Raw genomic sequence first — 27,429 nt, 5'->3', positions numbered from 1 at the left:
AAAATAAAATTTTTATTTACAGAACTAATCCCTACATCGCTATTTACTTTACATAAATAATCTTTAATATTCAAAGTACATAAAAAATTTGAAATTTGTGTCATTATTTATTTAATAATATTTCCATTGGAGCACATTTCTATTTATTTATTCAAATAATTTTTTATTCAGGTTGTAAACCGCCACTTAACTTTTTTGTATTATTGCTAAATGCGGCTTAGAATCTGTAAATTTTTTACAATTTTTTTATTATAAATATAAAAATTATAGAAACAGATGTAATACATCTTTAATGTTCAAATTTCAAAAATTAAAATAGATATTTACATATCACACGCGACCATCGAGCTCGAAATTAATTTACTTTCGTAATTTGAAGTTTTTTTACAGCTAAATTAGATAACTTTAATGACGCCCGAAGACGTTTGGGTCTAACGAAACGAATTTACAAACGATCCTACACGGTTGAAAGCTCTGCGAAACGATCGTTTCATATATGCCGACTTATAATATTGCGTTACGGACTACATTATTACATTTGCGGTTACTCACATAGCCTGTTGATGCTGCCGCTGTCAGAATGTCGGGGCGGTGTGGTTTCTCTGGGAGCTGCGGCATAGTAATCCCGTGGACGATGTCGCACGTGCGCAGTGCCTTCCGGTGAGTCCAGGCTGAGACTCTTCATCCGCAGGTTCAGCCTCTCGCGTCTACGTTGCGGACTATGCGGCGCTTGGTTTTTCACAATTGTCGGTTAGAAATGTGATAGCCATAATAAAAGAGTCGTCTTTTCCACGCTGACGCTCGAACAAATTAATAAGAAATCGCGAGAGATCTAAATCATTTCGACATTTGTCGTCTCTCTATTGAATCCGAAATTGGAAATTTTGTTAAGTGTGAATTTGCTAACGAAGAATTAGGAGTGATATTTTTCTTTAATATTATATTTCAAATAATTAGAGCGTTGTAGAAGTAGTTGATTTGAAAATTAGTTGTTAGTAATGAGAAATTCAGTCAAAATTTATTTGACTTTATTTATTAATTTTTTTCCTTAACACAGAATTTGCCTTTAGAATTTTTAGAATATGAATATGAAAAATTATGAAGAGCGGTAACAATTACGGAGTTAGTGAAAATTAATTAATTAATCAAGTGATAAATAATCATTCGTAATGTTGCAAGTAAACTTCGACAAATCGAGAAAATATTTATCTTTAAAAAAAATAATCGATCGTCAGCGTCGAATATAGAAATACCGGCTGCACGAGCAAGCAAGACAATCAATCATTTACAAATGCACTAATTACTTAACGTAATTTATACACTGAAATAAAAAGCTTATAAACAGCACAATATAACGGGACACGACTCGCGAGAAAATATGAAAAAAATCGAAATTGCGGAAAAAAAGATTTTTATTTACAATATTTATATATACTTTTGTCGGAAAAAATTCGTAGATAATATTCTCGATAGATGTAAGGCAACGATTTTCTGTATAACGAGTCCTCCGTATCTAAGTTATACATGGGATATTTTTAATCTTCTTCTCCTCCTAATCGCCTATTTCGACTTTCGACGGTATAAGCATTGTGCAACAATAAATTATAATAAAACAAAACTGCAATATTCGGTGCATAAAAATTCAACTGAGCTTTTTGTAGCCATAAAAACGAACGAATTTCTCGTAACGAATTTAAGATATGTCGTCGCACAAAGATGTTTTAACGTCTCTCTAAGATCACTGTTAAATATTTCCTGTCATCGTTCTACCGATAAAAGCATGTCGCTAAAATTTTATAGGATAATGGAGCTGTACGTTCGTTTGTTTCTAAGATTACTCTCGTATTTAGTTCTACTCCAAAAACAGAAATAAACGAAAAAGAAAATAGCGCGCAACGGAACAGTCGCCTATTGGGGATTGAAACATGAAACAAATCTGTTCATTGCGATAATAAAGAACCCTACAGTGAGAAACCGATGAAACAGCCTCTCGTTCGCTATCAGCGTAAAAAGAACGATAGTTGGCCGTGTTATATCGATTTAAATCGACAACAAAGCGCAATTTGTCTTCCGTCGATTGTATTTACATGCATACGTAACGAACCACAAACTGCAATTGCTTTTCCGTTCACTCGAGCAATAAATCCATTTTCGAGATTTAATATTTGTTAAGGCCAGTATCTATAAACATACCATGACTTGAAATATCTCTGGAGAAATTTTTATTGAAAGCAAGATTTTATTTCCCTTTTAATCTGCTTTTTCTCCTCTGTGATTTACAGATTATTTGCATGAAAGAGAAATAAGAAGAACAAAGAACATGAATCTTAAATAAATTCATTCTTTCGGAATAATAAATTAATAATTTCTGAAAAGAGGAAAAAATATAATAAGTACAAATTTTTTTTTAATTCACGTATTCTTTCAGATGAACAAAAACCTTCTATCTTTTGCTACTTTTGCTGCTTTTACATTTTATACATGTTAGATTCTAGAAATAAAAACATAGCATGTACCGAATTGAAATTTTCATTCAAATCGTCCTTTACTATACGACACCATACGAACAAATTTTTCGTTTTTTCTAGAAAGGCGCTTTTGTTGTTTAATCATTAAACAATCCTAAAACCATGAATCAATCGTTGCGAATTTGCCGGACGGTAATGATAAATAAATAGGCGAACACATTCCGTAATGTTAGGCAAATTAGATTCAAATTAAAAGGGTGTACTTGCACTCGTCGTTCTCGTCGATTTTGCGTGAGTCCCACACAGAGTCCCACGCATTTTTTATATAATGTGGATCGTGCATTTCCTTCCTCTCCTCTTCCCTCTTCTTCGTGCATCTGGCTAATTATCTCGGGGAAATAAATTTCCAATGATCGTGCATTCGTAATGGACGCGATCGTTGATTCGCGTGAGAAACCTGCTTTTCGATCGTTGTTGATATAATATATAGCGAGCTATATGTATATCAGTCGGATCGATACACTCGACTGAGAATTGACACTCACGTTTGCGCATCTGTCCGATATTCCGCTGTCTCCGTGGTTGTCCATTAGCGACTATTAATCAACGAACGCGAAATACGTCTCTCTTCTCAGCATCAGGGAAACACGGTCGAGTTGTAGTAAATTAACGTGTAGATGCCATTATACCGTACAACACGTACGCTTAATAGACATTTCGAAATACCCGTCGGATATCCCTAAATATATCCCGCAATATCCAGACCCTTTTAATATTTCATAATACCGCCTATTACACAGTAACCGCGTGAACAACATAAAATATTCATTCACATTCCCTCGCGTATGATATAATAAAGTAACGATGGCTGATGGAAATTGAAAAATCTGGGCATTACCGGGACATTGAGATGTCTCGCGGATGATCAAGAGAACGTTCGTCAAATATATGTGTTCCCTTCGCGCGGAGTGGATGGAAAAATGTGTTTGGGAAAACGGGCAAACGGATAAATAAAATCGATAGCGCTCGAGCGGAAAGAAAAACGACGAGAGACGACCGACGCCACGTCCTTGGGGACGTTCGCGAAAGGATCGGCGTCGTGTCCGCGGATGCACTTGGATGCACTCGCGCGAATGCGCCGTTCGTCCGAAGCGACGCGACGTGACGCAACGCGAGGCGACGCGACGCACCGCGCCGTCATCGTTTTTTATTGGCGCCGCGCTGTGTTTGCACGTCCAACTCGGGTGTCCTCGGCGAGGCCGACGTCGAGGGCGACGGTTCCTGCGACATCAGCACCAGAGGCTGTCCGAAGGGTCGCGTGCCGGAAGTGGATCCACCGCTGCCGCGTCCTGATCAATCAAATTTCAACAACGGTCACAGCGATCATGCGACACTCCCAATCTCTTCCAGCGGTCAGTTCGTCTCTGATTCACTCGCTTCCACACGATTTCTCAGCTTGAGCTCTCAGTCTCAGGGTTATTTAGGATGTTACGGAAATCGCATCAAACTCACATAGATTCTCGTTAATAATTCTCGTTAGACCAGCAGAGGGAATCCTGACGTTACCATCCTCGAGGATTAGTCCGTATTCTTTTTTCGTCATTTGTTCTTTTTTATCCTCCATTGATTATTTAGTTTTTTTTTTTTTTTTATAGAGAATTATAGTATCGTAGCTTCATTTTGCAATAACATAAGAAATGTCTACTGTTGTAAAAAAATGCACGAATGCAAATGAAAAGCAGGAAGACAAAAGCAATAATTAAATAACCAAATAACGAAAAAAGGTGGTCTTAAACGTACGTAACTGCTATAATTAACTTAATCATTATTATAACTAATTATTATTACTATAATGCCGTTATTAATATTTATTTATTATGATCGTCATAATTAATGTTTATAAATTAATTATTACGGTTGCTAATACCGTCATCGTCATTAGCATTATCGTTATTATTATTATCATTATTATTGTTACAATAGATATCCGTTGGACATATGACAGAAAGGTGCTAATGAGAGGCGATTTGGGATGGGAACTTGATAAGCCTTCGTGATAAGCGCGAGATAAAAGTCAAGAGGGGGGGTGAAAAGCGATAAACTATTTCTCTCGTCGTCGAGGAGACACCCACGACGACAAAGTCAGCCCAGAAAAATCGACTTGCTCAATTTATCGACTTGATTCCCGAGGCTCGACAAGAGCTCCTTTAACATCGAGCACGCTTGAAACGAAGTCGATAAAACACGTAGTTCACTGTTGATAAATGTTATAACAATTGATGACCATTCGTTTGTTCGATAAATCGACACACAAATTTACTTACACGTAAATTTATTAGCGACGTCTATATTTAAAAAATTTTTTAGAAATATTTCATCAAAACGTAGTAAGAAGGACGATATAAAAAAATATCGATATGTACAATTTATAAATCATTAAGGCTGTGCAAAGTAAAATGGATGAGAACAGTAAAAGACAGAATATATGAATATATTGAGCAGATGGCATTTATCGTCCTGGGTGTGACAATTGTAACAAATGTAACGCCGCCTATCATTATAGATAATCTTATCGATACATAACGTAGTAACAGAGTGCTAAATTATACCAACAATGACGCCGGCGACTTACCTCTAAAAATCGATCGGATTAATCGTTATGACAAGCAGAATGCAAAACAGAAGAGGGAAAAAAAAAGCAGCAGCAAAAAAAAAGGTAAGCTTTAGAAGAAGGAGAAGAAGAAGAAAGGAGTGTACATTAAAGAATCGATAGATTACGAATTTTACGAGTCATGTCCCTGAAGAAGACGAGCGATTTTACATAAACACATAGAGTGATTTTCAGACCTTGGAACTGACAGTACTGGAGCAGGAACAACACATACACACACGTACACATATATACACGTGCTTACAAAGAAATAACACATAAAGTCAATTATATCAATAATGTATAACAGCAAATTAACTAGCAGTCGAGAAGATAGAAATATAAGATAGAGCTGTAACACAGACAGAAAAGCTGCATATTTTTTTCTTTTTAAAAAAATATAGGAAATATGCGTTTGACAGTTTATACAATTCTTATTTTTTTTTAAATAAGTTTCGTATACATATATAATTTAAAGGAAATTGATTGTGATACGTTAAATCATATTTATATTCCTATCTTCTTTTCTCAATACAGTAACTACGATACCGAAAGAATAAAAACAATGACTCAGAATTTCCTTTGATAAAAGAGATCGTTACAAAATTAAAAAAAACAATAAAAATAGGAAGTACGTAAAAAGGATAATGGATGAAGATATTGGTACGAACTTACAGTTAGATAAAATAAGATATACATTCGAGAAATATGTTGCTCCAGTACTACGTCGACAGAGAGATATGCTTCGATAGTGCCGACATCGTTTCGGCTTTACATTTCGTATCGATTGTCAAACTTGAACCGTAGCTTTCGATATCGAATTCTATGAATTTTCCCAGTGGCAGATTACGGGACGCAAGAGTTCCGTTTAAGATGCTACTAAAAATCCCAGTTCCAAATGTTATCAAGAAAAAAAAAAAAAAAAAAAAAAGAAACAGCGTCGTTTTCGACAATAGTAAAGCTCAACGATTTAATAGGTAATATAAAAAGTTCAACAATGGGAGTCTGGATATGAGATTTGAGCCTGCCTCGATCTGTGCGATCCTGACGAATGTCGTAATCCGCCACTGTACGTGGAAAAATCCCAAGTGTTTCGACGTACATTCCAAGATCGGCAGGAATTCTTGGTGGTGCGCCTTACCAGAGGTGGACGAGGAACAAGGATGGGAGGAGGCCCTCGCTGACGAAGGTGCTGCACCGGAGGGGGGATGTTCTGCTGTGGGAGGCGTAGGTGGTGAGTTTGTCGAGTTTCCACGGATCTCGCCTGCCTGCTTCAGCACCTGGTATATGGCGTCCACGTCTGCCCATACGGGATAAAGAGACACAGCAATGCAAAAGCACACCGAACGGAATATTGGTGGTTTTCGAAACCGCGCGCTCACAATCTGTCAATTTTCTCATTTGTCTGTCTTCTTCTTCCCTTTTTTCGTTTTTTTTTTTTTTTTTTTTTTTTTTGCGTTGATAAATGATAGAAGAGATGACGCGCGAGTAAACGACACAGCGGCATTCGCAATAGCACGAATAATCCTCGCGAGTTAAATTGTAGTGCAGAGAGATGCTCCATGGGAGATAATGAGTGATGAGTTTTTTTTTTTTTTTTTTTTTTTTAATAATACCCAATAATTTTAAATCGAAATCTTAATATTGCATTCATCTTCGCAATAATCTTTGAAGATACTAAATATTTCTCGGCTAAATTGAAACAAAATTTTAATTTATAACAAATCATACCATCTTCTGTACATCCAATTTTATGTATTGTAAACGAATGTATTGTAACGAGCATTTTTTACTCTCTCACTACTTTTTCAATTTGCAACACAGTTTACACAATTTTAGCGAATGAATGGAATCGTAGAATAAGTTCCGAAAAACTTGAAAAGTTTTCAGATTAAAAAGTTAAAATCTAGTTCATATTCTAACGCGCCAAATTACTCGACGTGTAATTCTCCTTGGAAAAGCAGTTAATTCGTTATTTCTATGACTCTTATTTCTCGAGTTTCACCGTTCCTTTCACCGTTTCCTCTCTCGAATTCATTCACTCATCGCTACAAAGAGAAATTGCAAAAAAAAGCGTCCTCCCGCGTTGACGTGTATCTCCGAATGAATTTCTCTAACAATTTTTTAACCACGTGTCATGCATGAAGGGAAACTCGATGTTCCCCCGCGGAACGGAGAAAAAAAAAATAGAAAGACCCCCGATCCAATCGGCGAGAGATAACAGGTTTATCGAGATATCGATCGGTTCCCTTCGTTCACCCACCGACACAATGTCCTCGACAATGAGAGAGAGCTGCCGCGTCGCTGATGGCGGGGGAGAGAGGGGGGAGGGTGGTAGAGGGACGGAAGAAAACGCGTATGTTGACTCTTTTGCTATATCTGATTCGTACTCACTGTGCTCGGATGATGCCGGTACCTCGTCGGGGGGCACCTGCGTCTTCTGTCGTCGGAGGAGGGGTATGCCGCCGCTCTTCTTCGGCGCCATCGCCGGGCACAGCGCCGGTTGCACCATGTTGATGCAGTCCGTGTGCGCGTTCGCCTTGCAGCCGCGACATCGGACACCCTGGCGGCTGTGGCCGCGCAGCACCTGGCCGCACGCGTCACACGGGGTGATCTTGCGATACGTGTACTCGCGCCAAGTGTGCCCACCCTCGGACTCGAGGCTCTTCCTGCGAAAGGTGGTGAGGTTCCCCTGTTCATAAGTTCCACTCGGTCTCGAAAGTCAACGTGCTCCCTCGCGAGCGTGCTATTATTACCGCTTGTCGTGCTCTTGCGGGAGGTGCGTCAAGTTAAATGATATAAGTAGGTGTCAATATCAGTATATCAATATAATAAGCCGAGATAAGATTTCAAACGAGAGGATAAGATGATGACATTGCTCGGCGAATGGGATCTTAAGTGTCTTATAATACTTTTGGCGACAATCAGATAAATTTCGAACAACGGTTTCGGCGAGTGTAAAGGATAAACAATACAATGTAATATGTGAAGCTATAAGTTTCAAATAAGAGAACAAAGAATTAGAGAAGGAGAACGGATTCTGCTTGGTGGTCGATCTTAGGAATCTGATGACTTTTTCTTTTATTAAATTTATTATAGTCGGAATTAATTGCTTATAACATGAACTACGTTATTTTTAACGTTACTTTTAATGACTTCCAATGCAGCAGCACGAAGCTATTTTAATAAGTCGATAATCAAATTTGAAATCGATTAATCCCTCTTTTCACCCTATAGGAAATTATATATAAATTTAATAAAAGAAAAATTATCAGATTCCTAGATCGAATTCGCCGAGCAGTTGCCTCCTTCATTATCTGTTCTGTTATTTAAAACTTAGCTTAGCATATTACATTGTAATGTTTATAATTTTTCATTTTTTTAAATTGAATTTACATCTATAATTTCGGAATAATACTTACATCGTGAACTACATGCCGTTATTATAAACAGATTTCTAACGCAGCAGCTCAAAGTTAGGCTGTGTTCGGATTCCTCATGCCGGATGCTTTCTTTCTCTCTTTATCACTTTTGTATCTCTTTCACTCTTTCACTTTTGTATCTCTTTCACTTCAATGCAGCAAATTCACTCGAGTGGAGAATCGGAACGCAGCCGTGTATTTCTAAATCAATAATAAAATCTGAAAATCGATTACATTTTTTTTTCTCCCTTGTTTTCCTCCCTATCCTGAAATTTTTATTACGAAAAATGTCATCTCAGTTTGGATCACTTGCTAATAATAACAGCATGTATAATTCACAATATGAGCAATTGTTCCGAATTTGTAAATATAATAAATTTCAATTTAAAAAAATAAAAAATTATAAAACACTTAAGATTCTGTCCGCTGAAAAATGCTATTATCCTATTATTGGAAAATACACATTTTACTCGAAAATTAAATTGGAAACACTGTTACGAAAATATGGTGCATCTCTCTTGTTTTTATTAATTAGGTAACGAAATTTAAAATTGAAAAAAAAAAAGCAATTTCAATGTGATTTATTAGTATGCAAAAATAAATAATAATAATAATGACAACAATAATAATAATAATAATAAAGGGAAATGAACGCTCGGATTGTTAAATATTTTATGATCGCCGTTTTAATATTTCAAGTAATATATCTATCTTGAAATGTGAGAGGTAAAATCAGAAATGTCAATTGTTCACAAACAGACTGAAACTTACCTGGACATGGCGACGACGGTGGAAACTGCGTGGTACATGGTTGCCTGCTTTCCTCTTTATTAGTCGAGCATTCGCAAAACAGTATCTACGGTTATTCAAAGTCCCTTTCGTCTAACGTCTATGGTTCCCCTAATTGGGAAACTTACAAAGCACACGGAAGTAAAAGCATATATTAACTCAAACATCTCGTCTCGAGAATTGACTTTGACAACAAACGTTCTATGTGTATGCGAAGGTGCAACAAGAAAAAACTTTATTCGCTATATGCAGTTTGTTTTCCAAGATGACAGCGATGGCGTTTCCATTGCCAGAGGAATGCTTGACGAATGAACTGTTTGCGTAATGCAAACACAAAGCTTTCCTTGCGGAACTTTCGCATTTAATTCAGTTAAATACATCGATATTGAATAAGAGAACTACGGCGGCTACACTCCTATTTCAAAGTTCTAGAAGTTTGCGAGAAAATTTCTAATTCCCTATTATAATAACGGGAGGGTAAACAATGTCGAATTAGAAATATCTATCTATGTTATCGATACGATAAAGCGATAAAATGTCTAATCTTCGAAGAGCATTCGGCGTTTCACTTATTCATGCACACGTCACGTAGGATTCGCAAAATAATTTCTTTTCTTACACGAAAGCGAAGGAAAAGAGTAAGTGTATACGTATATTTTTGGTTGTGTATCTTGAAGTAGAATTTCAAGTTACACAATTCGAGTTATACGATTCGAGTTTGCTTTTATTTCATTTTCATTTTGACATTGTCTCACGAATTCCAATTTGCGCATCCCACGAATGCATTCAGCTGTGCTATTCTCTACTGAGCGACGCGGAACAAAGTTCAGCAAAGAGAAACACGGATGAGACAATCAATACCGGATTTACTCGAGAAGCAAAAGTGAGATCCTCTTTCGTTTCCGGAACTCGCATCGACGAAATCCGAGAATAGAGATAAATATAATTCTCGATGTGAAGAACCTCATCTCCGTCGCGTCGGAAACTTTGTCGGCGTTTTTCGCGGCATGCACGTGGTGGAAATTACTATTAGTGGAGAGGAAATAAGTAGCTCACTTGTCGGACAGCGGCGGGGTCGTGGGCGAACTCGTCTTTAGGCTCTTGAACGCTTTCAGCCATTTCAGCTTGGGACTTCCGGTCGAGCCGTTTGACATCTTCCGATTGGTCACCCCATCCGGTTGACCAGCCTCTCCGCCTCCGAAAAGTTCTTTCTGCGATTGGCAATTCATTGAAAATATTACATCTCCTCTTATGTAACACATTTTCAATAATTAAATAATATCTAATATATAATACATTCAACGTATAGTATTTCCGCGATTTCTTTTGCAGCAAGTTACAGCCAGAAAGATTAATTGTCATTATTTTCATGAAACGTAAAACGCCCTGTAAAATTTCCGATGTCGAGGAGGTTTATTTTTAGAAACATAACAAGTACAAAATCTAAAATACGAAATATCATCTCGAATATAATTAAAGTTTTAAAAATAGAAACTTTATGATCTCAAGCGCAAACGCGTTGATAAAATTTCAAGTTTTATTCAATTTCATTCAACTGAACTTTAGCAGGACTTCGTCTTGGGGCAAAATTGCTAAATTAATTAATGTTAAAACTCAAAACAACTATGAATAACTATAAATTACGCGAAATTTCAGTAAGAAAATATGATTGGATTAACGAATCCGTACACAATAGCGAAGGCAATCTAGAACATTCCGAACAAATTTGTACTCTATGAACGAGAGAAGAGTCCATTATCGTTGTAAAGAATCTCTTCGAATCACGATTGTATGCTTCTTCATATATCAATTCGGATGTGTACATGTTTACACGTTTCTATGAATGAGCAAGCCTTAACAGGCACGTGATTCAGAATGAGTTTAATCTATCCACGTGGAGAGTATTATCTCCGCGACTCTCTCTCTCTCTCTCTCTCTCTCTCTCTCTCTCTCTCTCTCTCTCTCTCTCTCTCTCTCTCTCTCTCTCTCTCTCTCTCCTCCGCCATATATCACATTACACGTGCCATCTTGCGGATAACAATCCTTCCATGCAGGCTAATAAAATCACATAAGTTTTATTCCCGCGCGTATTCAGCGATTCTAACAAACATGCGCTTCGTTGCAACAAAAAACTCCAAAATTTTTCTAAATGAGTGAAATCGGTAATTGCTAATAATATCTAAATTTTAGAAAGAACAGTTATTAAAAGAAAAAATGATTTATAAATCGAGAATGCGATTCTTTTGTAAGCTCCAGAATTTAAACGATAACTGCATTTTGAGTTGCATTATTATTGCACTTTCCGCAGGATGGATAAGCATAAGGTATCTATCTTATTCTAAGAGTTTCATCTCTGTCGCAGTACGTGCTTAGCAACGCGTTAGCTTGAAAACGATTGCGTCAATACACCACCCCTGGTTGGGAATGTTTCTATGGAGATATCACTACGATCCGCCCGTTTTCAAACGTAGGGATATGTTCATTGACAATACGAGCATGTCAACTTTCATTGATCCCCGTGGTCATTCAGAATATACTCGGCCATTGTTCACTGTCGCAACATTAGCCTCTTTGTGCTCGATTTCACAATGAATAACTCCTTATCCGTCTAGCAAATAACGTTCCCGCGTTCGAATAATTATTATGCAAGTTAATACATTAACATATATTTTTAATTTCCCCGTTACACGTAACACACGAATTATTAATCTCACGTAGACTCTTTTTTTACTTTAAAATATGAATCAAACATCAGTAAAATATCGTCGTGTGTAAAACAGCATCACACAGCGTTATGGACCAACGTTAATATTTTTACAACAATCATGGATATTGGGAGCACACTGTTAGGCACTTTTTAGAACGGCCTATTCCGTGTACTCGTCGAACGAGTCCACTGGATCATGCGGCGGCACCTTCGGTCTTGCGATCTAGCGTACCACGAATGATGATTCACCAGAGGGGGAGGGGGGAGGGGGGAAAAAAGATACTAACGACTCGCGTGCGTAACGTGGTCCAACCCATCGTTTAGGCCGGAGACACGACGATTCGGTATTCGTGCAGTGATGAACGGCAACGCGCGGCCAGACAGCGACGATCCTGCTCGCCTGACCTGGATAGACGGACTCTCTCTCGGCGAGGCCAGAAATGGATTTTCAGACGCTCGTGCTCGCCGATGACCCAGTTGCGAAGGCGCATGTCGCGCGATTGCGCGCGCCAGCATTTATCCGGCGTTTAGGCTAAAGCGCATCAGTGAATGACCAATCGCCGATGAATGACCACAGACGAGCCTCCCACTTAACTTTCGGAAACTTTCGGATGGCTATGGTATTCGGAATCCGCTCGCTATTTGCCTGTATAGCGCGCCAGGAAATATCCCTATGCCGCCAAATGCACGAGAAGATCGCGTCTGCGAGCACGATTTCACTATGCAGCACGCGCGGTAATTCTTTTCCGTTTATGCGCATGCTAAAATTTCACCTTATTAGCACCTCGCGGTTTTTAAATTTAATTCCTTTTCGGATTATGCAACAATGTTTATCTTTCCGAAATAAAATTATTTCGTTTTTCAAATCGTGTTATTTTCGCATGCAATTAATCTACTTCAGACTCTCACGCATTAACAAAATTGAATTGTACTTCCCGTGAAAAGATAAATTCAATTTGCCGACGTATTTTAACGAACGTAGGTGTGCTCGCGATATTTATAACAGTGTAGAGTAACATAGTTATTTGCAGATACAAGGCCGTACTGCTATCAGTTTTCGATTTATTATATTATTATTTTATTAATTACTTGCCGGAGGCATGTAATTAATACTGATAATTTTATTATCCTTAACAATTCGCTTTCATCAGTTTTGAACGGTGCAATTATCATTTTAAGTTAATAACATTCGAACAATTGAGCAGCTCTTCACTGGCGCAGTTTCTCCTTCCTGTATACTGCATGTAGATGAAGCGAGGCTCGATGCCACGCGCGATCGGACAAATTGGACGAAATGGAGGGAACGGAGATGGATGCCTGATCGATATTAGATCGTGAACATAGAGGCACTTTATAGAACTATCTATCCTAGAATTTAACCGCGGTTCCGCGTTTTTATATATTTTATTTCGCACACGTTCCTTCCGTGACGCTTATTAATATCTCGCGGGGGAGTTTTATAAAAGATATCGTATTCGAATATGTATCACGTTTTTCCTCGTTATTTGATTTATTACTGCAATAGAAATGGAAATACAGAATTGCTGGATTACGTTTTTGAAATTCGCAAATTGTATGATAAATATGAGCTTTTTATATCCAAATGGGTAAGGTAATAGATTCGATATGTCGGAATCAGAAACGAATAAGATAATAAATGTGCGACGAACGAAACGTTTGCGTTTAATATGGCGGTAACTAAAGGAGAAAATAAAGAATAATCGTATATACCTGTGCCTGTACAGCGGCTAGGCGTAGTTGCGCCACACCAAGCTCGAGACGCTTCTGAGAAATATCTTCCTGTAGCTCGGCTACTTTCGTGTAAAGATTACTCTCAGCGCTCCTGCAATGGGAAGTGATAAAATAACTCTCACCTGCGTTTTTCTTCTTAAAAGATTAAAAAAACTGACGTATTTCCATGCAACGCTACCGCGCCGATCGAAACAAGTGAGAAATTCAGCTATAAAGGTAACAAATTTTCGAAACTCTCGAGGAACAATTCTCGATTAATTCCTTTTCATGGAACGAATAAAAAACGTACATCGTGAAAAAATACAAATACAATAATATCAAATAATAATAACATAAAATTTTTATACATATTTTCAAGCATTTGACAGAAAATTCTCACAAAATATAGAATAAAAATCCAACTAAAGTAAAAGGAAAAATTAAAGAAATAAAGTTTATTTTTTATATACACCAAAAAATTAGACTTTTAAATCAAGACTATATTCTTATATATATAAGCAAGAATATTATAATCTTCATGCAAAAATAATACTTGCGTCAATACAAATGCAATCGAGGCTAAAATTTTTGACAAGATTATAATATTCTTGTTTATATATATGAAAATATTTATCTTGATTTAAGGCTAATCTTTTTCTGTATACAACATTATATTTTTGATTGATTGATAGATCGATACGATGTTACTCGAGTTAGCAAATATGTAGTGGCATGAGAAATAACCATACGTACTTGCGCTGCATTCGTACGAGAGCGTCCAAAGCGTCTTGCATACGGCCTATATCCTGGGAAAGGCTGTCGTACTCGCGTTTAAGATCCTCCATGAGCGGGAGGACGCTGGTGCCCGTTGGTACCAGTTCGTCCCTGAGGGTGGGTACTTGACTGATTCTTTCCATCGGTATCTGCTCGGGTGGTGCCGGCGCGACGTACAGACGTCGCGGCGGCTTCCGCGGCGTCGCGTTCGCGGACAAGTTTCGCGCCAAGGCCTTAAATGACATACACATACATTCACGTTGCATTGTCTCCTTAAACGGATTATTACGTCGCGTAGCTGAGCTGCGTTTTTTGTAATATCAAAAATAAAGTGGGGATCGAGACAGGATCGGATGGAATGAATATTCTCGAGCGAAATAACTAGCGGAATAAATTGAAAAGTGGAATGACACAATGCGCGATACATTTTGCATTTTTATTTAAAATAATGTGTCTCTCGTGTATTTAATCGCGAATCGTATATATCCCGAATTAAAAACACCAGTTTCGCGATGATCGGAAACAGTCCCCGTCACGTCGTGTCACGTCGTGTCACGTCGTGTCACGTCGTGTCACGTCATGTCACTGTCATCGTTCCTTTATTAACAATCTCTTGAAAATGCGATGGAGATTGGGACGTTTAAGTGACAAATCGGTATTTCCGACGAGGGTCCGCGATCCGGCCGGACGGATTCGAGGAGGACAAATCAGTGAATACCAGCGTGTTTGGTCAGTCGAACAAGTTAACCCACCGTACGGTACACACACACACACACACACACACACACACACACACACACACACACACACACACACACACACACACGTGCGCACGAGCACGGTAATCTCGAGCGGCCAATATCCTGGACGCGCCGTGATCCCCACAGTGAATATGACCGGCTTTAATCAGGCGGCCCCTGTTTTCATTCTATCTCTCTTCTCCGAATACCGATGATTGTAATCCGCCATCAGATACCTCGCCACCCCGAAATTGGATATATGCCCGGTACGTCTATTTGCTATGCGTGATCAATACTATATGTCCGGAATACGTATAATCGTATCATTACAGACGACGGATCTGCCCGCGATCGATCGATCGATTCCGATTGACGTATCGAGCCGCAAGATTGACGGCGACGAAAGGCTCGCCGAGCGATCACGTTGCCAGCTCGAGAACCTTGGAAACCCGTGAAAGAGAGGAATAAATTGGGGACGATCGTATATTCCTTTAATTTCAATCGCCGACGATTATTTGTAATTGTAATAGGCTATTGTTTCAGTGAGAAATAGCTACCGGAGTCTCTCGCGTTGCCTCTTTCAAACTTAAAATAGAAACCGTTTCCGTTTCTATTGTAACGGCACGCTCGAGAGTTCTCAGTGAAACGGAGGAAGAAAAGAAAGAGAGCATACATTCTCCATATCTCTCGTGAATCCGACGTTCACATTTCGTCGCGAGTGTGCATGGGTACCTGCAGATCGTTCGACGGTACGACCGCCTGCGCCTCCTTGGCCACGGCCTGATAACGCTTGGTCTGCTCGCCGGCTCGTTCCCCGGCCGCCTCCGAGATCCCGGCGACGCATTTGCAGGCCAGTCCGCAAAGTTCCTCGTAGACCTCGGCAATCTCGCCCAACAATCCCGGCAGACAATGGAACTGATAGCGCTCGGTAATAGCGTTCGTGGCGCGTAGCTGCAGGATGTAGGCGTTGTGCGACTCCAAGTAAGCGCGCTTCAACTCCTGCTCGGCGCCGCCACCGGCCTCGTTGGTTAGCAACGCGGCGTAGGAGCGCTTGTAATCCAATCTGGCGCGCTGCAGCTTCTCCTCCGTCTTGCTAACTACCTGCTCGTAAGCGTCGCGATGGGCAAATACCTGGGTAAAAGAAACGCGGTACGGAACGTGAGAAATCGGATGAGACGGCGCGGCGGCCTCCTCCCGTCTCCTCCCGAAAACAGACGCGATCGGATTGAAATGCCATTCGCGTAGCGCCGAAATCGAATGATCGAGGGGGGTCGCTTGGGGGGGGGGGGGGAAACTTTACTTAGGGTAGCGTTCGCCAAACTGCGGCAAACTTGTCTTCTCCCGTGACTCGATATCTAAAGCAACGGGAAGCCACGTCACGATCGGAGTGTCTTTGAACAGTCTGGAATAGCAATTAGACTCGCGCAAAATGCTAATACGTCGACGTCTATGCTATGACGTCGACACATTGCCACGGTGACAAAGAAAATACTGACTAGGTACAGAGACATCGTAAGCGTAGACATTGTAACGAATTGCGAAATCAATGTTATTTAATGAAATTACTTTGAAGTATCACAAATTTCACTTGTAGATTGTAAATTAATGTAGAAAGAAATTCGCGCGAGGGTAAGCTCACCTTCCTGGATTGCAGCTTCCGGTGGAAGCTCGCCTCTAACGTGGGCCTCGACAATTGCTGCTGTAGCATCGCGGCCAGATCGAGGTGAGAAACTGCATCCGCCTCGACCTGCCGTAACAAGGTCTCCCAAACCCGTCGCATACCACCGACATCGATCCTCGCGTCGCTCGATCGACTGCGAAATTCGTCAACCAGACGTCGTATGTTCGCCGAGTGGCTCTCCATCGCGACGCCCAACTCCTGGGCGAACTCGGACACTGTTCTCGCGAAACACACAAGAGAAAGCGTTAAACAATTGGTAATTCAGAAAATAATTTGTATTTGTATATGATATAGAGCGAACAGCTGTTTCAATTGAATGAGATGAACCGTAAAGATTAACTCTTTGAAGCGGTAATTCTGCCTTTGTAATAAATTAGTAATCAAATAAATTAATAGTTAATATCATCAAAATGATGCACGAAATAAATTATAAAAGGATATGAAATGTGAATTTTTAAAACATCCCTATCATATTATGCATTTTGTTAAGGAAACTTAAATATAAAGATATATTTTATATATTAAATATTATACAATATATTACACAATAATTTTTATTAAAAGTTTACAAAAATTAAATAATATTAAATTATTGCCGATTTTATGTAAACAATTTATTTTTTAATTTTAAACAATTATTTCTTAAACTTTGAGGTATCTCGAACTGATGACCGAAGGATGAACGACTTAGACGGAAGTTAGAATTCCGATTCGAGGTAAAAAATATCTGTTTTGGCAAACCGCCAACGGAACCTCACGACTAACTTTCACGACGGTAAATTCGAGGCGCGATTTTCGCAACGACGCGGTTGCCGCTCTTTACTATCTACGTCGATTCGATTTTGCTTGTCAAAGACACTTTTGTAGTTTCGATAATCGGAACCGACATCTTATCGGGGAGAAAGAGAAACTTGACGGTCAAAAGTAAAATTGCGTCCCTTTGCGTCTTTCCACCTTCGGTGGAAATCGGCTTTAGTAAACGTTATTTTGGACGTATCTAGAATGGCATTCGGTCGTGCGGAATTCAATATTCTCGCCGTCTTATCCAATACTCGTGCGGAGAACTTTGAAATATCCTTTTATGGGTGACCCGAATGACCTCCTCGCAGCCGAGAATTGGGACGGAGTGGATCGTCAAAGCGTGTAGGATCCTCTCTCAGGTCGTTATCACACGCTATCGTCGTGATAGCGTGGCTCTTTGTCGCATCTCTGCTTCCTGATGCGGCTTATTTCCTCGCTTTGATGAATAACATCGCCTCTTCATCGACGTCGTTGGAATCTTGCATTTTGAAAAGGATGGCAAAATGTAATTTATTATGGAACTGCGTGGGGCATAATGAGGAAACTAAGTCTCTTGCGAACTTTTTTCTTAACTAAATCGTGGCTGTGCAGTAAGCACTTCTTTTTCCTATTTTATAGCGGTAAGATAACTTAAGTATTCGCATTATTTTAACATTATTGTATTAATTATATTCATATTTAATTTACGTATTCATATATTCATATATTCATATTATGCTGATTATTATTGATTGGTAATATAAATCCGATATTAACAGTTTCTATTTAAAATATACTAAAATATTGAAATTATTAACTCAGATGAAAATATATAATTGAAATTTATACGATTATTAATGAAACTACTATCATAAATGTAATATTAACAATTGAAAACTCTCGTATTAAGACAGTTTATATTTTTATAAAAATATTTTTTTTAAAATAACAATGATGCAAGTCTTTGTTGCTATTTAAATATCTTAAAGTATTTTTAATAATATTGTAATAATTTTTGAAGATTTTTATATATTTGTGATGGTTGTTATATGACAAATGTGACAAAGTAGCTTGCACAGTTACCTAAAAAAATATCTTAGTGATGGAAAGCACATTATCGTTACTTGCGATACATCTTCGTCTACACGTCATCATTATTTTGACAAGGGGAATTGGTGAGAAATATATCTTTTTTTTTGCTGACACAGATGAATGTGTCAAGTGTCAGGGCTTACATGTGCGTAGATTCTAATAAAAAATTATATTATTTCTCGGAACAGCACACAATGTCTAAAAGATGATTATGCATAGTTGAAATGTTATTATAAAAGATTTGTACAATTTATTAATATCGAGCATTTTTCATCTTCATTTCTTATTTGTCAAATAAGTTTTACAAGTTACAGTGATAAAAGCAGCAGATACATACATGAATAAATTATCCGATGCGTACAAGAAAAATAATCGGATTTAAAAATAATCTCAAACATACATATCATTTTAGTTAAAAAAAAAAAAAAAAATAAAGTTGCTCGAGACAACTTCTCTGTACCGTTTTACATTTTGCCTACGGTGACAAGAGAGGAGTCAAAAGTATGTATCGGAGTTTTTACAAACGACAATCTCGATCAATGAAAATACGTCAACGGAAATAAAAAGCGTGTCCTGTGCGCAAATACATACCTAATGGGAAACAGAACGAGACGGAGAGATACGATATGAATACGGTTGTTCAAATAATGACTTATCTGTATCTCCGCTCGCGCGTTAATTCGATATCCGATAATAATTTCGCGGCGAAAGTTTGCGATAAATTCGTGACGAAAAACGAGAGCGCGGAGGATAGGAATCCATGCCAGGCCGGCGAGCCAGCCAGCCGTCGGCTGGCTGTTAGCTCGCAGCTCGGCGAATATCGTTTTTCCTCATCAAACAACTCAAACAGGCGGAGGGAAGGCCCTCGACTGGGTGGCATTATTTTTCGAACCGGGCCAAGATAACCCGGGGATCCAATAAGGTGAGCCGAGCCGAACTCCCGCGCTGCCAGGGTTACCTAGCGCCAGGTAATCCGACCCGTTTTTGTGAGCATTTCTCTCGTTTGGCTTTCGTCGTAGACATTGTTATTAAATGTTTCTCGTTCGAGGACGAGATCGATATTTCGATGTACAAGCGAGAAATAAACAGGAATTTTTGAGATAAAATCAAGCGCCTGAGGTATTATCTCTCGAAATCGGTGCGATAAACTTCTCACGATAACATTAACGTTGCGCAAAAATTGATTGCTGTATGTAATAATAATAGTTGTACACAAAAGTACTGAATAAATAAGTGGCAATGTAAAGCTAAGATGAGAATCAAATGCTAAAAAGAAAATTAAAATACCAAAAGAGGGGGTAGACACTTATAATAAGTAATTGAAGTTTGTTATCTTTATTTAATGATTTCCAGGAAATTAGCAACTAAATACGGCAACGAGTTAATCTCACGGTTAATCTCAATATCGTGAGATCGTTCTCATCATTTTCATCAAAAATATTTTATATAATCTCTCTCTTCTAAGAGAGCTTTCCGTTAATATCAACTTCAATTTCACTTAACACAGAATCTCAACTCAAGTTATCAAGATGTTTCACGTTGAAACTTCAGAAACTTGAGAGAACGAGACGGCGTATAAAGAAATTATCGTAGAGGCAGGGTCGTATTGCGTAATTTTCGAATAACGTCGCGTGCATTAAATGTATCACGTATTAATAAACGAGTACATCCTGCTTATGCAGCTATGCAAATGTATGTTTGCACGTCAAGTTGCGTCACGTTGCATCATGCGTGCCGTGCCATATCGAGAACAAATCCGTTGGAATTATGATGAAACGAGGTATCGATCTCGTTACCGTCGGGGCACCGTCGATGGTGATTTAAGCGATCAGAGCGATAGGGAGAGGGTGCCTTACACGCGTGCAATGTCGCCCCTCGTTAAGACATTTGCATTAGCCTAAGCTATCCCCCCCCCCCCGTTCCGGAAATTACCGTTTTGGGGGAAAAGCCGAGATCTCGCGCATAATACGCAATTTGTTCGCTGATCTCTTGCGTTAGCGGATTACATTAGCGCCCTGGAGATCGCTTAATCGTTTAATCATCTCGCTCATGAAAGCCTGCCCGTCCCGAAGGAACTTTGCGTGACGCATGCATAATGTGAGAATCGGAACATTTTCAGTCCAAACTTCAGTCACTTATCAACGAATTTACCTTGGAACTGATTTATAGCGTTACGTAGAATACTGAAACTTATACACGCGAAAAGTTTTGCTACAGATACAGATTTGAGAAATAATTTTCTTCGGCCATCAAAATAATTATAGCATGTTCAAGTTAATTGTTAGAATATAAAAAAAAATTTTGCGATAGTGTCATGATATTTAAATGGCAAAATTTTCAGATCTGTCCAAATTTTTAGATCCTATAGCAGAATTGTTCTTTCTGTATAATAATGCTTATTTTATATTTTATAAAACATATTAGAAAAAATGTGTGTATTGGTACACACATGACGTAATTTTAATTCAAATTCGATTTTTCGTATAATCTTCGCTACTAAAATGAATTGAATATTTCTGAAAATGTGACGACTATTTTAAATTGATTGTGTACAGCATATTTTGTACCTCTGTACCTTCTTACACACGAAACCATTATATCGTATAGCAATTTAACTTGTCTTTATTTACTTGGAAATTAATGTATGTAGTCGTATGTTACGTGATATTGCGATGTGTAATACTATCGATCATTTACATTCATACGATATATTAGTATAATTGATATAATATTATACAGTATTACGTTACGTAATATTGGTTTCCATCGAAATCAGCCTCGTGGAATAGCTCCGTTATACATATGCATCCCGCGAGATTATTGAGAGAACACATATACAGTTACATATCGTGTAACGCATGAGTACACGTTTTGTTGTAAATATTCATCGCAATCTGAATTCCGCAGATAAATTTAAGAATCCCTCTTAACAATGTATCAATCCGTTTGAACGCGCGTACCTCTTACGCTCGTAAACGTGGTACGAGCAAAATGAGCATCGTGTGTAGAGCGGTGTCGTTTTTCCTTAACACGATTTCGCGTTTGTGTCACTCGATTGAGATCAGAGTCGCCTCGTTGTCGTTGTCGTCATCGTCATCTGAACTCGAACGCATTTCCCACTTTGACCCCTTTGTTTCCCCTCGCACGCCTCGAACTTTCCGGTATTATAGCTTGGCGTCATGGCGAAATGTAGCGCGTAGCGAAATAATTTAGCGAGCTAAGAAAACATCCGCAGAAATGAGATATTTTCTCTTTGCAGAAAGACTTTCCGAGCTCTTTCTCTCTCGTCGTCGGAAAAATATGCGAGTTGGCGCCACATTGTGCGCCACGCTATTTCCACTTTCATCCATGCCGGCGAACGATCGCACTTGAAATCGGGCGTGGAGAAAAATTGCATCGTACACGCCCGCATATATGTGTGTGTGTGTGTGTGTGTGTGTATGTGTGTGCGATCGTATGTACACCGGCGGTGCTTTCGCGCCCGAGGAATTTCGGTTAATTGGAGTCACCGTAATAGCGGCCGCGCCATTATCGTCCACCGGGCCTATTTGTGGTTTCGGTGAAGCGTATCGCGAGACGAAGAACATTGAATTCGTGATTCTAATCGTCATTCTCTCGTGACTCGAGTCGACGACGTGAGAGATCGTAAAAAAAAAAAAAAATCTGGTATTTTTATCTTTACATCCGATAAACTATATCTTTTTTAGAACGAGAAAGCATTTTATTATTGATAGTCTTGCACGTTATAATATCACAGGCGCACGCCCGTCTTGTCTTTTATTAAAAGAAATTCTTTTAAAAATTAATTGAAAATATTTGAAGAATTAAATAAATTTAAAACTTTTATTTTTTATTTTATCTCTAAGATTTGAATTTAAAAAATTCCAACATTTATTCTCATCGTTCTGACTGAGAAACTTTCTAACAAGTCTCTGAAAATAATTATTATAATCTTTTTTTATATCGAGCTTTTATTGTTTTGTAATATGCTGTATGGTAATTAGTCAAAACATTGAGAACTTCAACAGTCGCTGACCGTAAATACGATTATTGCTTTGAAAGAGGATGAAAGAGTTAAGACTTGATGCTCGTTAAAAATTTAAGGTAGAATAAATTCTACTTCAATTCCCGTACCATAGATCGACGCAAATATGGCGCGGTGATATCAAGTATTGAAACAAAATAATGCGGCGATACCTGTGTTCTCTCAACAATACGCGTATTTTACTGTCATCCTTGTTCAATAATTCATCGTCGTAACTTTAAATTACCGAAAAAATGGACATGACAAAAAAATGTAGATGTGAAAGAAAATGAATGTAGAAAAAAATTGAGATCGCTTATATTCATTGCTCTATACATTTTATATTAGGTTTGCGTCGATATGAAAATGCTTAGGCATTTTCACAGCCATCTCGTGTTACAAGTCACGATAAACATCACTGAATATCATCCGCCGCATTTATTTTTGCTTAGCGAGGGACCTTGCATCATTTCGCTCAAAGGATTTTCATCTTCGGTTATAGTTAAAACTAACGATAGCAAAAATGGAGCTCGGCATCCGCGAATGTCAATATCAGCGTGTGAAAAATTCAAAATTACTCCGCATAAATTTTAGCTGATAACACACAATGATACGTTGCACGAGCGTTTTTTTCCATTACAATGCACGCAATGAGTTTTCGAAAGTGAAATAAAAGAAAGGAAAAAATGAAATAGGACGATTGCGGCGAAGAAAATAGGAATGGTTTTTGTGAAAAATGCTGTGCGAATTTTATTTTACGTAATAGAATTTTTCCATCGGAGAAATTGCCACTTCACATTTGATTGACAGATATCGAAAAAGTATTTATAAAAATTTATTCATCATATTTTCACGAATCATTATGCATTTCAGAATCAGAATAAGACGGTTGACTCGGAGAAAATGGAAGCAGTTTGGAATGTTGTATGTGCTTAGTTTCTATCTGATAGGATTTATCTCGTAGAAATTGTTTCTTATGTATTTTGACATATTTATCGATGAACACTCACATAAATTCGATTTGATTCGGAAAAGATTGAAAAATTATTTATTTCGAAAAATTGAAAGATTGAAAGGACAATATAAAAGAAAAGAGGCGATATATATGAATTTGTAATTTAATAATAAATCAATTCTATATTAAACATATTCTATATTTAAACATTTACAATCGACAAACAAAGAGTAAGTTCTATATATGTTCAATATTTTCTTTGCTTCTATTAAATTCATTATATAATAAATTCTTAGAAAGTATTCATTGAAGCTACTATATATGCTTATAACAACTATATAGTTATTATACATCTAGATATCATAGTAGATATGTATAATAAGAAATTTTATATAATAATATGTATAATTTTATATAATAAGAAATTTTCCCCCTTTAAAAAACAAGTTCTAGAAGAAATAGAGTCTATCATTCGATCTAAGGGGATCCAAGCGTGTAACAGTGAGCCATTTATCATCATAATAATCCGGACTAATTCGTCAGTAAGTAGGAACGCGCGCGACAGATCGATGATGTTTAATGATTCAGCATAAACTTTCTCGCTCGAGAGCGCGCATTGCGAGGGTGATATGGCGCACGGACGGAGGAGAGGGCGAAGGAGGGTCTTTAAACACCCAGTTACCTGGATGAACCGTGTCCGACAACAAAACGTGTCCTGGCTTAGCGCGCCCTTCCGCGGAACGGGGGGATTGCTTATGAAAGAAAAAGGTGCGATGGCACGAACGCGATAGAAATGGAGGAGCTCGCGTTGTACGCGGCGAAACGCGCGGCGTTTAGTTCAGGGGTTGACCTGAATTCAGGTGGGGTGAATCAATATTCTGCCTGCCTGCCTGCCTGCCTGCTTGGCTACCTGGCCGGCTGGCCGCGTGCTCTGTTCGCAGTTACCGTAGCAACCAGACTCCTTCCTTTATTAAAATATGATCCACGTCGTTTTCTGTGCACAACCGTGACGCGCACACGGCGGTTACGTCACGATTAAAGGAAAGGAAAACCGGGATCATCGGAGAGGGATCCGAGGGTGAAATTCCGATCGGCCGGGCAGAGCAATGCGATCAACCGGCCGGCGATCGACTCGTCCGATGATGCGGGCCAAAATGCAATAGCCTTCGTGACTCCAAGGGTGCAACCTTGATATCTTGAGTCTCGTAGGTTCGATGAACCCGATCGCCCAGTGTCACGCGAACTATAAACCCGCTCTAGAGCAATTCTTATGTTTCCTTCTTATCTTCGTTCAACAACAATCTTGTCAAAATTTGCGTCAATGAATGTCGAAATAACGATCGGTAAAGAGAATACGATTGAAATTGCGAAAAAAATTGAATTGATTTTCACCTTATTAATTATTTATTAATATAATCATCTTTTCTTACATCTTTGTGCGTAAGCTCAATCAGAATGATTATGACGTTATCGGAATATTTTTTTAACGATGGACGAAATGTTCGTTTGTAATGATGAAATTCCTAATAATGTTTTACTCTCTTGAAGAAACAAAAGATCATAACTATAACAAATAAAAGAATAAATTCAATACAAAATGCGATTAATAAAACGATAATTAATACATTAAACAATTATATTTTCAATCATTAAAACGTATGATTTCCGTTACATATTTTGAAATTCATTCAAATACGTGTTAAATATAATACATACATAGAAGATAATTGCGACATTTACTTTTTTATATAACAGTATATAATTATTTATTCGATTATTTATTATTATTATTATTATTATTATTATTATTATTATTATTATTATTATTATTATTATTATTATTATCAGGAAATATTGCACATATCTGTAAATAGCAAGTCTCACTAATACTACAATTATCCTCATTGATCCGTCTTTAATTGTGCAAACGCTCCCGGAGATAGGTCATCATCATTTTCACTATTTCGAATGGAGGATGCGGCTTTTAATTTTTTATATGCGGCCGGCTAAAAACAAACTCGACAGCCATTGCCACATTAGCATGGCACCGGTCTTTGTTTACGTGGCGATTAATGTTCGCTTCATCGAATCCGTCGCGTTTCCGTCGCGGATTGCCAGGCCAGGCGGCAATGATATTTGGCCGCGCCGATGAACCGAATAAACATCCAGGTCAGCACACGGGAGATAGCCTCGAGAGATTCGTTTGACGAAAGAGGCCGTGATTATATACACTCTAAAATCCGCTACGAGGCGAGGATCTATTTATACCGCGGTAACGAGCTCTTGTGTGCGGGATTGCGATCCTGCGAAAACGGAGCTCGCGGAATTTCCTCGAGAACGCGCAATGTTCATATACGGAAATATTCGAATTTGTACGGTCGGACGGCGTGACGGGATAACGCCAAAATGACTCACTCTACCGTGCATCTGTTTGGACGAACGAAACGGCGAGATGCGTCAGATCAACGGAATAATATACTCCACGCAGCAATGATCTTCCGCAAGGCTGCGCTGCTGTCATCCATGAGGATATTTTTACGAGAGAAAAGTGAGAATTCGCAAAACAAGCTGATTTGCTTATCTCCTATTTCTCCTGTCAAACGTACGTAATTTGAAATGGTAGTTTTACCTAGAATTTTTATTCCTGACACTTGCAATCTCGCTCATTGCATCGACGCCTCGCAAGTCTTTCATCATAGACATGTATTTGTTGAATATTACAAGTTGGACGGTTCTCTACCATTCAAAGTATAAAATTCTGTATTTTTGCTCGCGACCTATTTACACTTTTTAGTTTACGAGTGCATAAATCGAGAGAGAGCGAATAAATTACGATAAGTTGCGATTCGCCGAATTCGAACATATATATATATATTTCCATTCGATTCGAAGAAAATTCCCTGAAAATTTGATTTTATCGCGATCTTACGCTCGAGCGAGAGGAGGGTGGGTTCATAAGTTTCGCGATGAAGTGACAGTTCGGAGATCGAGGTCGATAGGTCAGATAGGATAGAGTGACAAAGACCGATAGCCTCGAGTTCAGCGAAGTAATAGGCTCGCCAACCCTCCTTAGCCTCCGCCATTTCCAGGCGCTAATTAATCTTGATCCCTTCCGATCCGTAGCCGAAGAACACACCGATTGTCAAAGGGGGATTGAAAAAGGTCAACTGTGACGAATTATTTAGATGATGTATTCGCAGAAAGATGTAGGTAACGAGAACAAGTGGCTTTAATTAATTCTGCGTCCTGACTTAACGCGAATATATGGTGTCCCGACGTGATACATTAAGTAAGAGGGACCGAAAACACAAACTTCATCCCATTAACATTTTATACAAACTACTTCTGCTACTCCCACTAATGACGGATTCCTCGGAATAAACTGGAGACAAGAATTCTCATAACAAAATGTCGAGAAATTTAATGGCTTTTGTGTTGCGAGCGATTGAGAGTGCAAATTGCTTTTTGCCAACTAGAGAACACAAATGATAATGAAACTTTATTCTTCGTTTAATTACTCGGAGACGAACTTTGAATTAATAGCATTTTAATTTGGTTGTTAATTCTGAAATTATTTAATAACAAACATTAGAAAGTTATGACAAATCATTTCGCT

The 27,429-nt window shown here is 38.5% G+C and overlaps 1 protein-coding gene across 5 annotated transcripts in view; it reads right to left on the bottom strand.

The window, feature by feature from the left end:
- Stacl (SH3 and cysteine-rich domain-containing protein) overlaps positions 1-27,429 on the bottom strand; it is a 53,351-nt gene that overhangs the window by 6,695 nt on the left and 19,227 nt on the right. For 3 of the 5 annotated variants that reach the window (XM_089072946.1, XM_089072948.1, XM_089072947.1), the window contains exons 4-12: positions 16,921-17,177; positions 16,014-16,412; positions 14,521-14,774; positions 13,768-13,879; positions 10,386-10,540; positions 9,312-9,365; positions 7,513-7,787; positions 6,260-6,418; positions 553-729 (exon numbers count right to left, since the gene is read on the bottom strand). In XM_089072946.1, the coding sequence (XP_088929072.1) occupies positions 553-729; positions 6,260-6,418; positions 7,513-7,787; positions 9,312-9,365; positions 10,386-10,540; positions 13,768-13,879; positions 14,521-14,774; positions 16,014-16,412; positions 16,921-17,177 (1,842 nt within the window). The remainder of the gene's footprint in view (positions 1-552; positions 730-6,259; positions 6,419-7,512; positions 7,788-9,311; positions 9,366-10,385; positions 10,541-13,767; positions 13,880-14,520; positions 14,775-16,013; positions 16,413-16,920; positions 17,178-27,429) is intronic. The other 2 variants (XM_089072950.1, XM_089072949.1) reach the window with 2 other exon arrangements.

Source organism: Pogonomyrmex barbatus, unplaced genomic scaffold (genome assembly GCF_055798465.1).
Source record: "Pogonomyrmex barbatus isolate J1 unplaced genomic scaffold, ASM5579846v1 scaffold14, whole genome shotgun sequence".
Classification (NCBI taxonomy): domain Eukaryota; kingdom Metazoa; phylum Arthropoda; class Insecta; order Hymenoptera; family Formicidae; genus Pogonomyrmex; species Pogonomyrmex barbatus.
The sequence above is the reverse complement of the archived record's forward strand: the minus strand, read 5'-3'. Positions and strand labels throughout refer to the sequence as shown.